Source organism: Glycine max, chromosome 13 (genome assembly GCF_000004515.6).
Source record: "Glycine max cultivar Williams 82 chromosome 13, Glycine_max_v4.0, whole genome shotgun sequence".
NCBI classification, from domain to species: Eukaryota; Viridiplantae; Streptophyta; class Magnoliopsida; order Fabales; family Fabaceae; genus Glycine; species Glycine max.
The window spans coordinates 26407190-26423303 of NC_038249.2; the positions used below are offsets into that span (position 1 = coordinate 26407190).

Below are 16114 nucleotides of genomic sequence, written 5' to 3' on the forward strand. Positions count from 1 at the left end.
TTGAAAGAAATTTCTATGGTCCCAACAAGCATAGAAAACCATATAGTATTGTCCAATTCATTAGGATGTATATAAACAATCAGTTTTTTTTAGTGCCAAAATAGTTAATATAAAAAAAGATAAGTTATGTTTTTGACCTTTTGATTAATGTAATTTGATATATCTTCCGGATAAAAAAATAAATCATTTCATTATTTTTCATTCTTAATAAAGCTAAGAAAAAAATTTCATTTTTTAATTTCTATTTTACTTCTTTCTTTTCCATAAAGATATTGAATAGAAATTTTAAAAATAAAAAATTTAAATTTAAACATTTAAAATTCTTAAAATTTAAAATTTTTAATCACGTATCATGAAATAAATTCCATGATAGAAAAGCTATCAAAACCCTGATACTAATTTATCCAAAGAATTAATAGCAAGTGCGTCAAATTTTTTTCAGTCAACTTTTAGTTTAAGAAATAATTGAATTTCTTAAAATATATCAAATAATTTAAATTCCTTAAATGAGAAAGATTAGATCATTAAAATAGGTGTTTCTTTTTGCACCTTATATAAATCAACGACATCCCTTTAGTTCTATAAATGGATGCTGGTTGATTTTTTTGACTTGAGGTAGTATCAGGGTTTAGAAAAAGATTCACCAAATATTAATAGTTTCTAATTAATTTTAATCATTAAAAGTGTTTGAAAGAAAATGTTTATAATATATATATATATATATATATATATATATATATATATATATATTTTGACAACTTCATTTTTTTCTAACTTTTTTTCTACTAAATCATATTGCTTATAATATTATATATATATATATATATTTTTATTTTTTTTTCTATTGTCTCTTTCTCTCAAGATGTGAAGTAGCACATATTAAAAAAATAAAAGGCTGATAAGATAACGCGGTGATCACGCTAATCTACGGTTGACAATGGATATGATGGTCGTGTCTTGTTGGAAGTCCTTACACGTGTTTCGCGGACATGTCATGTAGCCGCTTCGCACGTGTTACTGCCGCCACTTACTTCATTCCTTCGTATTCATGTGGTTTTTTCTTTTCACATTTTCTTTCTCTCTTTTCTTCTTTTCTACTTGACTCTCTATCCTCAACTAGTCAATTCCTCTTTCTCTTTCCACAAGGCAACAACAACAACAGGGTTGATGCAATTTTTGTTCCCATAATAATGTCTGGGAGAAGGAGGAGGAAGTTGAAATTGTAAGCTCCTCTTCTGTCTGATCCAAATGTCAATTTCGCATGTTCATCACAGTTTCACCTTTTGTTTTATTCTTTTTTTAATTTACAATTTTTAATTAATTGTAGCAAATGTGTGAAAAAAATTGGTCTTCAGCGCTGGATCAGTCTGTGTTTGTACGGAATTCCAGTTTTTATTTGGTTTCTGTGTTGATTTTGAGTCTGAATTCTCAATTTCTATCAAAATTTGGTTTGTGGCTAAAATGGAGTTAGTTTATGATTGTGAATGCACTAGGGTTTATGGATCGGATCAGAGTCTGATGTTTTATAACTTTGTTGAAAATTGGGTTACTCCAGTGTGAATTGTTGTAATTTGTTGAAAATTGGGTTACTCCAGTTACTGGAGAATTGTATACTGGCTCTTTTCCCTTTTAATGTGAATTGGAGCATTGCACTATAGTTGACTTTAATTTTAAAAAAATGATTAACTCGACTATTTGATTTTTAATTCTTTACTCTTTTATTTATTTAATTAATTAATTCTCAGCCTGACTTGTTGGTATGCTTCAATGAGCCCGTGCCATCAAATTTTAAAGTATTCTTAGTGATGTGGTATTTTTATATTTATATTATGTACCTATCATGATATAAAGATCCAGTTTTATGTTTTACAAACCTTGAGTGGTTGAAAAAAGTGAGATTGGTTATAAAAGCCTGTTCAGGTCACCGAGTTCTAGTCTCTTTGACCTTTGCTGTAGGATATTAAGCACATTCAAGTGAACGTGTTCCACTTATCTTTGTTTCTTTTAACTTGTTAGGTTGAGTGATACAATTACTGACAGCAGAAGAGCTGCAGTGGAGGTGGAAAATGAAAATTTGGAGCTGCAAACTTGGTCTGATCTCCCTACTGAACTCTTAGAATTAATTCTGTCCCGTTTAAGTCTAGATGATAATGTTCGGGCTTCGGTTGTTTGCAAGAGATGGCATTCTGTTGCCACTTCTGTATGTGTGGTAAACCAATCACCGTGGTTAATGTATTTTCCGAAATTTGGTGACTGGTATGAATTCTATGACCCTGTGCACCGCAAAACATATTCCATTGAGTTGCCAGAGTTGAGTGGATCTAGAGTTTGTTACACCAAAGATGGTTGGTTACTTCTATACCGTCCCAGAACTCACCGCGTGTTCTTCTTCAATCCCTTTACTCAGGAGATTATCAAACTACCAAGGTTTGAGATGTCATACCAAATAGTTGCCTTCTCTTGTGCTCCAACGTCATCTGACTGTGTTCTGTTTACTGTTAAGCATGTTAGTCCTACCGTTGTGGCCATCAGCACATGTTACCCCGGGGCAACAGAATGGACCACTGTTAGTTACCAAAACCGCTTGCCCTTTGTCAGTAGCATCTGGAATAAGCTTGTGTTTTGTAATGGACTCTTTTATTGCTTGAGTCTCACAGGTTGGCTAGGGGTGTTTGACTCATCTGAACGCACTTGGAGTGTTCTTTCCGTACCTCCACCCAAGTGCCCAGAGAATTTTTTTGCCAAAAATTGGTGGAAGGGAAAATTCATGACAGAGCACGAGGGAGATATAATAGTAATTTATACATGTTCTAATGAAAATCCCATCATTTTTAAGTTAGATCTGACGTTATTGGAATGGGAAGAGATGACAACACTGGATGGAGTAACTCTTTTTGCTAGTTTCTTGTCTTCTCATGCAAGGACTGACCTCCATGGAATAATGAGAAACAGTGTCTTCTTCTCTAAAGTTCGTTTTTATGGAAAGCGTTGCATATCATTCTCTCTTGATGGCTATAGATACTATCCTCGTAAGCAGTGGCATGACTGGGGAGAACAAGACCCTTTTGAAAACATATGGATTGAACCGCCAAAAGATTTCTCTGGGTTCACATGAAGAATTTTAGTGAAACAAGTAAGCATTCCCAAATCACTAATGTATAGAGCTATTTGTTATGACTTATTTTTTAACTCTTATTATAACTGCTGGATATACGCTTTCGTTGCAAAATAACAAGGCATAGTAAGCTTGTTGCTCTTCTTTATTAAGTAATTATGTATAGTTGAGTTTTTCATCAATGCTATTGATGTTTATATTACTTAATTATCGATTTGTGCTATGTGCAAATTACAAAGTAATCCAAGTTGCTCTCACTAAAATAGTTTTACTACAACAATAGCTATTTAAAAGGACACTTTCTATTGATGTGCCCCATGTGATTGGATGATAGTATAAAAACTAAGAAAGTAAAACAAAGCTAAACTCGTTAAGTATCATCTGATTCTTGAAGGGATTTTTCTAAATGGTTAGTTTTGTTAATACTTTATAGTATAGTTTTAGTCACAAAAATAAATGATTCTTTGCATTTATTGCATGTTTTGACATGCAAATTCATTTAATTGCTATTTAATATTTTTAAAATGGTATGGTATACTGTCAATGTTTTAAAGGTGCTATCTATGGTCATTATTGGCTTTGGAAAAGAGAAAAGGGGTTAGGCCGGTAGAGGTTAGATTTTGTATCATAATTGTCTGCATCTATGTATATTTTATATACATTCATCCAAACAAGTGAGATCACTAGTTTATTGTGACTTTGAAGGATGAAAGGAGTGAATCCACAATTGGATCTTATGTGAACTGTTACGATTAAAGACTTGAATTGCATGTGTGTGTGCATTGGAATTTATGATTTTGAGTTATTTCTTAAAAATCTCTTACAAGTTCATTCATTTGCATTCAGCAATCAGCTTTTATAAAATTTTGACATGATCCGTACAGGTAGTAAGGCTAGCAAACGTTATGGAGTAACTTGCTTAGTAGGGAGGGAGAAAGCATAATGAAAAAGTTAGGGAGTAATTTTTAAGGCATTGTGAATAAGAAATTTGATAATGACAGGGGAAGGTCAAAGACTAAAAGGTTTAATAAATGGTCACGTTCCACCTAGTAAACTTGGCAACCCAACCCAGCCTGCTTCCTTACCCTCCATCTTAAACAGCCAACTTATGATTTTGAGTTTGATTGGTTTTCAATACGTTAGTAAGTGCACCATTTAAACTTTGTTTGACCCTCCTTATTTTTCTGAAGACAGCTCTCATGTAAAAAAATTAAAACATATATCTGAAATCCTGAAAAATTATCTCTCCTACTCAACAAATTTGGTTTGGGACAAACTGTTCCGAACCTTTGATTGATGGGTAAATGTTTATTTAGCTGTTTATCAAAGACGGTTGTGTTCTGTTTGTGAAGTGCCAACCTTGTAAGTTGTGACTAGTAGGTTCCCTGTTGTAACAATTGAACTTGTTGGCTCAACCTGTGGTCGAGCATATAACAGGCAGTGGCATTTTCATACAATTTCCTTACTGCATTTATGTGATTCTTCATCCAGAGCATGACAATTTTCTGTACCACAGTTTCATAGTTCCTATTAATTGTTCCGTTGCGCTGTTGCAGTTCATTAGTGAAGCTCATTTGGAAGCATGCCGAAGGCAGCGTCTTTACTCAATAGCAGGCTACTATTATGTGAAGAATCACATCTGTTGGGGAAAGCTTAGACTTAACCCCGTTGATTATCCAGTCTCTCTGCTGATCTAGAATTTTTAAGATTTTTCCCAACACAATAGTGATGTAGTTTTTATGCAGAATAATTGGAGTTCGTACTAGAATTACCTACAGATTTATTGAGTCGTTTATTTGGGCATATGATCTGTAGATTTATTTATTTTTATGATTGTTATTCATCTTTAACTTTTATTTGGATCGTCAAATAATTCATTTTAGCCGTCTTTAGCAACCGGAAGCTTGTTTTAGTGAATTCTCAAAGAAGCTGTGAGCACCAAGTACATGCTGTCTGTTTTTTGCATTAATAGTCTGGGGTCTGTATCTGCGGATTATTATTTGATTGGGATATGAATTTATTTAACTAAAATATAGGTTAATAAATACATATACTTACGTGAAGAATGAGTGAACATCTTATTAATAGATTTTACAACAAATTAAGAATATAAAACAGAACTCATATATATTAAATTCCTTTTCTTTACTCCTCGTACTACTTGTTTTAAATTTAGTATTTTCAATTTTGGGTACAATACAAGAAATGTTTCCAAAGAAAATAGGTTGATACTTATACGTAGTTTAAGATGCAAGAGGAAGGAAGGTTAGATGTGAATCTGTACATGTAATGTCACATCTTTCATGGGGATTGTGATAGGACTCGGGAGATGATGAGCGTTCTAAAGGATGATCCAAGTGCACTGAAGGAGATAGACTTTACTTTCATCTTCCACAATCAAAACACGACTCTTTTGATAACATTCTTTTTTCGTGGGTGGCTAAAATTCATTCGAAATCATTGATTTAAATGAATCTCGCTTATAATTCAGAAGAAAAAAATTGAATGAGAAATAAGATATATTAAAATCAGTGAACGAATTTTCTAGAAAGAGAGTAGCAGAAAAAGTGTGTTAACATATTGCTGATTCTACAAATATTTAACTAAACCGTTTTCATAAGCACAAGATTAGAAAAGTAGTTCAGATACGGAAGGACACGTGGCGGTGGGAATTGAATCCACAATCCACATGATCGTTTAAAGATTCACGACCATTTCGAATCCCAATGCAAATACCAATGTCACTATCATCAATTTTTCTAAACCCACCCCCACCCTCACCCTCATTCCTCCACTTCCACTCCCTCAACCGCCGCAACCCTTCCTCTCTATCCAAATCCGCGCCAAAACCAACCTCACCCTCCAATTCCTCAAACCCTACCTCTTCTCCCAGCACAAGCCCATCCTCTGCCGCTGGCTCTGCAGCGCCCTCTCCATCTACTCCCTCTCCGTCCTCCTCTCCAAGCTCCCCACAATCGCCACCGTTAGCGCCTCCATCGACGCCGCCCCCTCCTCGTCACGCGCCTCGCCGCCGGCTACGCGCAGCACGCGCTCCTCTGGGAGGCCGCGCTCGGCGCCGTCTACGATCTCCGGCTCCACTTCTTCGAAGGCGTGTCCGCTGGCGACGTGGCGTACCGAATCACCGCCGAAGCCTCCGACCTCGCCGTTACCCTGTACACTCTTCTTAACGTCGGTATCACTGTTTTACAGTTCTCTATATTCCATTATTCCTACTTCCTCTTCTGCTCTCGATTACGTTAATCTTTCATTCCCATCACCACGGTAAAAAAAAAAGTTATCAAACAAAAGTACTATAAATAAATTCTACTCTCGCCAAGGTTGCTAGTTTTTTTTTTTATTCTAATCTTACAAGAGGAAGTGTGTTCTACTAATATATAAACTTCTATGTATATATAAAAAAGAAAAGCAAAAGTAGTGAAACCGATCACACACTATAACGGTTTTATTCTGCTATCAAATAAACCACAAACCTGTATGTTGACTTTTACAAAGTCGCACGTATTAAACTCTAAAATAAAGTACTATAAATATTAGTATTAATTAGAATATTTTTATTATCATTTAATTATAAATTAAAGATTGATAAAAAATTTAACAACTATTTTAAAAACCATATTTTTAATTAATTATTAGCATTAATTTTTTTATACTGACACTGTAAAATATTAACTAATATTAAGAATTTAATTTTAATATATTCTTAATGTTATCTGTCAATAATTAAAAAATCATCTTATATAGAATTATTATTGCAAAAGTTAAAAAAAATTGTATATGTAATATCAATTATTCTATTAAATTAAATTAGTAACAAAACTTGAATACAGGGTGACAATCTTCTTCCACTAAAATTAACATTTTATCTTAAATTATTTTTAATTAATTTAAATATGTTTTTTCATATATATAACATACTTCTTTATCAAATTTCTACCTATTAATTTTTTTATTATTACTTGAACTTTTTAAATTTTACATTTGCAAATTGTGTTAATCTAAGTCAATGATAACGTGATACTTTGATGATAGGTCACATTATCATTCAGTTGGTGATAATGTGACACTATGTTTCTTCGCCATGTTAACAATCAAGACTAATAACATGTATGAAATGTAAAAATTTGGAAAGTCATGGAGAAAAAAAAAGTTGAATATGCAGCAATACAAAAAAGAAGTGTAGTACAAATATAAAAAAACATATTTAAATCTTCTTAAGTTGGTTACTAATATTAATACTAATAATCGTTGAAATAAAATATGAATTTTAATTAAAAAATAATACTAATAATATTTATGGTATTGTGTTTGAATTTAATAAGAGCAAATTATACTGACAAAGCGTGAAGTGTCTTAGATTCGACGAAACCTCAAATTATTCTATGTTCGAGACTATTTGGACTTTGGCTAGGCTCTGTTTGTTTTACTCACCTAGTTAAGTTATATTTCCTCCAATTTTAAATATTAGAAAAAAAAACACCCCATTTTTTTTGTCTCAATTATAAGAAAATTCAACTAACGTTATCTTATTTATTATTATCTCTAAATTATCCTTCATTTAATTGATGTATTAATTATAATGATTCTTTTCAATTTTTGATATCAAGTTTCAATGAAAGATAAACTAGAAAAAAAAAATTTACATGAAATTGTTGCAATTAAATGTGAGTGCGAATCAATTTTTTTTCTTCTTATATCTGAGTGGAGGTATTTCTCTTTCCAGCAAAATGGAGGTCTGGTGAGTTTACACTTTACAGACAGGGAATATAACGCTGTTTCGTCAAGGTTGTTGAATTCTTGTTCGCCCTGTAACATGGCACAGTTAGTACAGGACTTTGTAGTTTGTATAACTCAAGTTACTCAAATTTTCGTATGTCACTTTATTACATTTGATTGCTTCCTTGTAAATGTGCCCTGCATTTTCTGTACCTGACTAGTGGCCTTGCTTGACATTTTGATAACATTGCATTTTATATTGCTTTTATGTAATTACATGTATCTGATTATTAGTTTTTTCTTTCTTTTCTGACAGACTATAGTACCAAGTACTCTGCAGTTGTCGGCAATGATGATGCAGATGTTAGTCTTATACCCTTTCTTTGATTTCAGCCATGGTGAGTCACAATCAGGGGCTTATGCTTGTTTCATTGCTGGTTCAGGGTAATTTGAATTTTGTATCATGTAATTGCAAATTGCAGATTGTTCCTTGCATGGTGCTAGTTTTGCCTTTCTTGGTCAAGAACTTCGCAAGATATCCAAAGAGGCACATGTTAGCATTGCTGCTCTCTCAGCTTATCTAAATGAGTTAACTTGAATTTTCACCAGAAATAATCTTAAAGTGCATGCATTGTTTGCCCAATTTGCTATTCGACCTTGTGTGTCAATGTTATTTGTTGTTTTTGTTTTTCTTAATTAAGGTGCTTCCTGCAATTCTCTTTGTGAAAGCAACAATGAAGAGTCGTGTAAGAATACCAGGTTTAAGAGACTGGCTCTGATGGACTATACTGCAAGGCAGAAGAAAAAGAAGATGAAAGCATTGATTCCTTAGATTATACAAGCTATTTACTTCGGAGTCCTTTCCATACTCCAGAGGTTCATTGGATTGCTATAGCTTGGTTTCATTTGTGACATCGTTGCTTTTCTTGATTCAGCCAATCCAAGTATATATTGTTATCAAGGTTCAGCTTTTGAGGAACTGTCTTTGGTTATCATCAATCTGAAAATAAAGAATCACACAGGATGTAGGGAAAGCTTACAATGAATGCAGGCAGGGAGAACCAGCTGCTGAACGCTTGCTTGCCATGAGCAGGTTCAAAAATAAGGTAAATGCATTACATGTGATCTGAACACATTTAATTTTCTTCTTTTTGTAATGTGTGCTTTTAAATTGCATGGAGAATTTTGTTTGAAATTGACAAAATTCTGATAATAAGAAAATGTAAAATGGTTCTTGAGCACACTTTATCCACTGTTCTGTTTTTAAAAAAATTCAATCGAAGTAATAATTAATATGTTGCACTGCAATAATAGATCATTTTTTTCCTCCAAAGTAGGTGGTTGAAAAACCAGATGCTGCTGATTTGATTTGGACCGTGTTACAGGGGACCTGAAATTCAATCGATGACATGCCACTTGTTTTAAATGGAATGGATTAAATCTTCACATTAGACCTGGAGAGACAGTTGCTATTGTGGGTCCTTCTGGTGGAGGTAAAACAACACTTGTAAAACTGTTGCTTCCTCTTTATGATCCTATATCTGGTGAATCATTCAAAATAAATCTGGGATTGTGATTTGTCAAATGCATTTAATATACCAACTGGTTTTATTTTACAGTCATTGTTGTCTATCATCTTATGCCTATAGGTTGTATACTGATTGATAACCATAACATCCAAAACATTCGGTTGGCAAGTTTGAGAAGACATGTTAGTGTGTTTCTCAAGATATAGTAAGTGATTCATGCCTTTGTATTGTTGCAGAATTTGTACTTCCGTTCATGATGCTCATTACAATTTAAAATGTGGTTGATTTGCCAGCTTGAATGATTCGTACTATTTTTCACAAGCATTTAGTTGCTTTTCACTTTCAAAACTGGTTTAAAACGGTTTAAGATAAACTAGTAATATAAATTCAGGTTATATTGTAACTAGTTTTAACTAGACTTTTTACTGAAGTTTATTTTAAACCAGCTCTTGTCAAGAAGCAGCATGCTTATAAACCATTGGTTTACGATTATGTCTTACCCATAACTACCCCAAGCCCTTACAACTAACTGAAGAGGCAGGGAGAATGAAAAGAATGAGAGACGATTGGAAAATGTTGTTCTAGACAGAAAACCAATTTTAAAATAATTTTAAGAACTGGTTTTAACTCAAAATTAGTTTCTATAAGAACAAGTTTTAAGAAATGTAGGTAGTTGCAAAATATCATGTTTAAAAACTGGTCTATTGCACTTAGATTTCTGGGCTTTTATGTTACCAAACAGTCCTTTATATTTTCTTTTTCCTTCCCTTATATCAATTGTTTGATTTTTCTGCTATATGTTAATTCAGCAACTTCGGTCATTCTTGATTGCTAGCATGAATAGTTTACATCTACTGATATCTTTGATCTTTTGTAGATTTATACGTCATGCAAATTCCTCATGGTTCAACTAATAATGTTTATGATATATATACTCAAGACAAATCCTGCCTAGGTTAGCTTTGCTATTCTTAGCCGGTCTCAAGCCTGGATAAAAGGAGAGGGTTGTGTTAGGCTTTCGACAGCCAACGTAAAACTTTGTCGAATCTCTATGACATGGATCAATTATGTAATAATGTGAATGCTAGGTCGTTGCCCGGAAGCAACGCGTTGTATGGCTAGAGTACAGTGTCAAAAGAGCAAGGGTCGCTGCATCGCCGCCCGGATGTAGTGAAAAGTAAGCAAGGGTTCCCACATTTTCGTGAACGGGTGTGGGTAAAGAAGCTAGTTCATGACAGGAGGATTCGCTTTGGTACATGGAATATAGGCACACTTATTGGAAAATCTATGGAAATAGTGGATGTTATGGTGAGGAGGAAGATCAATTTTATGTGCCTACAAGAAACTAAGTGGACAGGTGAAAAAGCGAAAGAATTAGACAACTCGGGATTTAAGCTGTGGTATACGGGAAAAATCAGATCAAGAAATGGGGTAGGGATTATTGTGGACAAGGAGTGGAAGAAGGATGTCGTAGATGTAAGAAGAGTAGGAGATCGTATCATAGCCTTAAAATTGGTAGTGGGACAGGACACCTTTAATGTTATTAGTGGGTACGCACCTCAGGTTGGGTTAGCAGAACACTTTAAGGTAAAATTTTGGGAGGATCTAGAAAGGGTACTTCAAGATATACCCCAAGGAGAGAAAGTTTTCCTAGGAGGGGATCTCAATGGACATGTAGGTAGCGTGGATAGAGGTTTTGAGGGGGTGCATGGGGGTTTTGGCCTAGGGGAGATGAATGGGGATGGTAAATCCATCTTGGAGTTTTCGGAGGCTTTGGATCTTTCTATAGCCAATACATGGTTTAAGAAAAGAGAGGAACATCTTATCACTTACAAAAGTGGAGGGACATGTTCTCAGATAGATTTCTTCCTTATCAGGAAGTCTGATAGGAAGTATTGCTTGAACTGTAAAGTTATCCCGGGAGAGAGCTTGACTACCCAACATAGAGTTTTGGTTATGGATGTAAGAATTAGAGATAGGGCAAAGAGAAGAAGTCCTATGATAGCACCAAGGATCAAATGGTGGCACTTGAAGGGTGAGAAACAAGGAATCTTCCAACAAAAGATATGGGAGGGATGGTGGGGACAATCACAAGGAAGTGCAAATGATATGTGGAACAAGACGTCCCAAGAGATTATTAAAGTGGCTAAAGAGACGTTGGGTGAATGTAGAGGTTTTGGACCTAGGGGTAAAGAATCGTGGTGGTGGAATGAAAGTGTTCAGAGCAAAGTTAGAGTAAAAAAGGAGTGTTTCAAGGAGTGGTTTAGGTGTAGAAATTCTGAAACTTGGGATAAGTATAAGATAGCTAGAAATGAAACCAAAAAGGCGGTGAGTGAGGCAAGAGCCCAAGCTTTTGACGGACTATACCAAGCTCTAGGAACCAGGGACGGGGAAAGATCTATATATAGGCTTGCTAAGGGTAGAGAGAGGAAGACTAGAGATTTGGATCACGTAAAGTGTGTTAAGGATGAAGAAGGCAAAGTCTTAGTGCATGAAAAAGATATCAAGGAAAGGTGGAAGGTGTATTTCCACAACTTATTTAATGATGGATATGGATATGACTCTAGCAGTCTAGACACAAGAGAAGAGGACCGGAACTATAAGTATTATCGTCGGATTCAAAAACAGGAAGTAAAGGAAGCGTTGAAAAGAATGAGTAACGGTAAGGCGGTGGGGCCAGACAACATACCTATTGAAGTGTGGAAAACTCTTGGAGATAGAGGTCTTGAGTGGCTCACCAAACTCTTTAATGAAATTATGAGGTCAAAACGCATGCCGGAGGAATGGAGGAGAAACACGTTAGTGCCAATCTATAAGAACAAGGGGGATATACAAAATTGTGCAAATTATAGGGGAATCAAGCTCATGAGTCATACCATGAAATTATGGGAAAGAGTGATCGAACAGAGATTAAGAAAGGAGACTCAAGTTACTGAGAATCAATTTGGTTTCATGCCGGGAAGGTCGACCATGGAAGCGATTTATTTATTACGGCGGGTGATGGAGCAATATCGCATGGACCAACAAGACTTGCACTTGATTTTTATTGACCTGGAGAAAGCGTATGATAGAGTGCCTAGAGAGATTTTGTGGAAAGCTCTAGAGAAGAAAGGGGTTAGGGTTGCATATATTCGAGCTATCCAAGATATGTATGATAGGGTATCGACTAGTGTTAGGACACAGGGTGGAGAGTCAGACGATTTTCTCATCACAATTGGTTTGCATCAAGGGTCAACCCTTAGCCCCTACCTTTTTACCTTAATTATGGATGTCCTCACGGAACAAATCCAAGAGATAGCGCCGAGATGCATACTTTTTGCAGATGACATAGTCCTCCTTGGAGAGTCGAGGGAGGAGTTGAATGAGAGGTTGGAAACTTGGAGACGAGCTCTAGAAACACATGGCTTTCGCCTAAGCAGAAGCAAATCGGAGTATATGAAATGTAAGTTCAACAAAAGAAGGAGGGTATCTAACTCAGAGGTGAAAATAGGAGACCATATTATCCCTCAAGTCACACGGTTTAAATATCTTGGGTCTGTAATACAGGATGATGGGGAAATTGAAGGGGATGTGAATCATCGCATTCAAGCAGGATGGATGAAATGGAGAAAAGCATCGGGGGTGTTATGTGATGCAAAGGTACCGATCAAGCTAAAGGGAAAGTTTTATCGGACTGCGGTAAGACCGGTGATTTTGTACGGAACAGAATGTTGGGCGGTCAAGAGCCAACATGAGAATAAAGTAGGTGTAGCGGAGATGAGGATGTTGCGGTGGATGTGTGGTAAGACTCGACAGGATAAAATTAGAAACGGAGCTATTAGAGAGAAGGTTGGAGTAGCGCCTATTGTAGAGAAGATGGTGGAAAATAGACTTAGGTGGTTTGGGCATGTAGAGAGAAGACCGGTAGACTCTGTAATGAGGAGAGTAGACCAGATGGAGAGAAGGCAAACAATTCGAGGCAGAGGAAGACCCAAAAAGACTATAAGAGAGGTTATCAAGAAGGATCTCGAACTTAATGATTTGGATAGAAGTATGGTACTTGATAGAACATTATGGCGGAAGTTGATCCATGTAATCGACCCCACCTAGTGGGATAAGGCGTTGTTGTTGTTGTTGTATATATACTCAAGACACTTTTTTCAGGTACAGTTGCTGAAAACATTGGTTATAGGGATCTGACAACAAAGTTTGACATGGACAGGGTGAAGCATGCATCTGAAATTGCTCATGCTGATAAGTTTGGTAAAAACTACCAGAAGGATACAAAATCAATATTGGACCAAGGGGGTCAACTTTAAGTGGAGGTCAGAGGAAAAGGTAAAAATTCAAATCCAAACTTCATTCTGTTCTCCAATAAGCCATGAATGAACAGATTTTGTTTTCCTGTTTAAGGGAGCATTTGGAAGGTATGGTTAATATAAAGACCAAATTTGATGGATTGGATATTCATAATAGTTAATCATTGATCTATGGCTTCTTCATTGACCTATTTGTTCCTTTCTCAAAATTACAGGTTGGCTATTGCAAGGGCTTTCTATCAAAATTCTTCTATGTTAATTCTGGACGAGTGTCCTTGGATAGTAAATCTGAGTTATTAGTGAGACAAACTGTAGAACATTTGATGCAAAATCGCACAGTAACTAGCCTTTTCTGCCCTTGACATGCTACCTTTTCTTTCCTTTATAAGAATTGCATGCAGAAACATAGGTACCAGCTATAAGAATTGCATGGTCTAGCTAAATATTTGGTGTGCCTATGCTGTATGTCTTTTTTTTTTTTTTTGAAGTTTATCTTATTTGTTTCATACATTCAGGTCTCAGTTTAAATCATAGGACCATTGTGTTAGGGTTTAACTTTTGGCTTCCAGTACTATTTTTCCGTTTTGTCTTATTTGCATCTTATTTTGTTTTAGTTTTCAATAAGTTTGTCATTAGATATGCTTCACTTAGACATTAACTACTTTATAGTATATTTTTCTTGGATTTATTGGTTAATCCTTTGCATTCTGTTGGTAATTTATATACATTCTTCTTTCCTATGAAGTATTCTAACATTCTTCCTATGTTCATAGGTGCTTGTGATTTCCTATCGCTTGGAAACAGTTATGATGGCTAAACGAGTATTCCTTTTGGACGATGGGAAGCTAAAAGAGCTGCCTCAATCAACTATGTTGGATGGTCAAAAGGATTCATTGCTATCATCTGGGCTTGTTATTTGAATATTTCCTGCAATTGCATGGGCGATAAGTATATATAGTTTCACTTCCACATAAATGGATTCTATAAGTATTAACATATTTCTGGCAATGGTGATATATTCTTTTATTTCACAACAATGCGTCCTCCTCTTTCTTTTCCCTGTACATTCTTTTGTAATCACATTAATTTTTATTGGAGGGTCATTATCACAGTATTTTAATTCATGCTCCCTTCTATTTTTTTTTTATAAAGGCTTCCTTCTACTTTTCATGTGTTATGTTCTCCTTATTTTCAATTTGGTACCATGCCCAAGCAATTGGGAAAATTCATCGGGTTTAGTATTTGCCAAATAGAAAACAAAACTATGAAACTACTGTTTTTTGATTATTGATCATTCGCTTGGGGTAAGTTCACATGCTTACTTGCTGCTATACAAATATTGTGTTAGTATAATTAGAAAAACGGGTCCGGAAACCTGGTATATAGTCATGTTAAGGCCACAGAATTTACTGAATCAATGCTACATTGCTTGAACGATTAACAGAGGGCAATTTGTGATCATAGCAATTGGTAATTGAGAAGAAAAAGAAATGAAATCTAAGAAAGAATAAGAATTAGAAAAGGAATGTAAACTTTTATAACTTGCACTCGGATGTCAATTGCCAAGGTATTACATTGCCAAAAGCTTATATGATTATCATTTTAAGAATAGTATCGGGGGTCCTAAGGACTTATTTGAGAACCCAAAATTATGGGAAATAATTCACATATATATATATATATATATATATATAAAAGAAAGGGACCTGAAAATAAAACTAACATAAACAATCTCTTTAAATCTTCTATTTCTCTCTTGGGAAGGTGAGGTCATTTCTCTCTTAATTTCTTGGTTATAGCAAAGGCAGCTCCTGCCACAGCAACAACTATGCCTGAAATTATAATCGCTGATTTTATTGTTTGCAATGCATCCTTCTTTTGTCTTTCATTTTTCTTCTGTTTGGCCTGGGCTTGTTCCTTCAACCAATCAATAAGCATGTATATACATAAGACCAATCAGTACATGATACAGAATATATAATACAAAAGAGAAACTATAAATTCTTCAAGCAAGTCTCACAATTCCACCTAAAAGATAGAAGGAGAAAAAAGGGTATTCCAATGAGAAGTTATTACATCATTCAAGATACTAATTTTTATGTAACATATATTAAGTGTTATAATTTACCAAAAAAATATAAGTGCTATTAATCTATTAAAATTTAAAAAGAAGTATTATTAATTCTTTATTGTAAATTGAAAATTTTGAAGACGTATCACAAGGAAATTGGTTGACACGGGTGGACCTACATTTTGGCCATCAATAAAAGTGTTTTAAACAGAAAATTATAAATAAAATCTTATATTATGATATTATATTCCATCTATATTTATATATTTAAATTATCTGATTTTATTTTTTATAATTTATCCCAACTTACTCAGGTCCTAAATCTGATTTAATAATTTTTCTTATTGCAATAACACGTTATTATACT

The 16114-nt window shown here is 34.7% G+C and overlaps 2 protein-coding genes and 1 pseudogene across 2 annotated transcripts; all 3 read left to right on the forward strand.

Annotated features, from left to right (window-relative positions):
- The first annotated feature begins 1027 nt into the window (after positions 1 to 1027).
- Positions 1028 to 4918, forward strand: LOC100796060 (F-box/kelch-repeat protein At1g57790). Its single transcript, XM_003542562.5, has 3 exons — positions 1028 to 1222; positions 2017 to 3133; positions 4672 to 4918. The coding sequence occupies exons 1-2, from the start codon at positions 1191 to 1193 to the stop codon at positions 3113 to 3115; spliced, it is 1131 nt and encodes a 376-aa protein (XP_003542610.1). The 5' UTR covers positions 1028 to 1190; the 3' UTR covers positions 3116 to 3133; positions 4672 to 4918.
- A 445-nt stretch (positions 4919 to 5363) lies between these two features.
- On the forward strand, positions 5364 to 8647 carry LOC100793063 (uncharacterized). The gene is made up of 6 exons (XM_026124858.2): positions 5364 to 5380; positions 5819 to 6308; positions 7857 to 8003; positions 8166 to 8247; positions 8332 to 8402; positions 8551 to 8647. The coding sequence occupies exons 1-6, from the start codon at positions 5364 to 5366 to the stop codon at positions 8626 to 8628; spliced, it is 885 nt and encodes a 294-aa protein (XP_025980643.1). The 3' UTR covers positions 8629 to 8647.
- A 287-nt stretch (positions 8648 to 8934) lies between these two features.
- Positions 8935 to 14796, forward strand: LOC106794276 (ABC transporter B family member 29, chloroplastic-like; annotated as a pseudogene).
- Positions 14797 to 16114: the final 1318 nt, after the last annotated feature.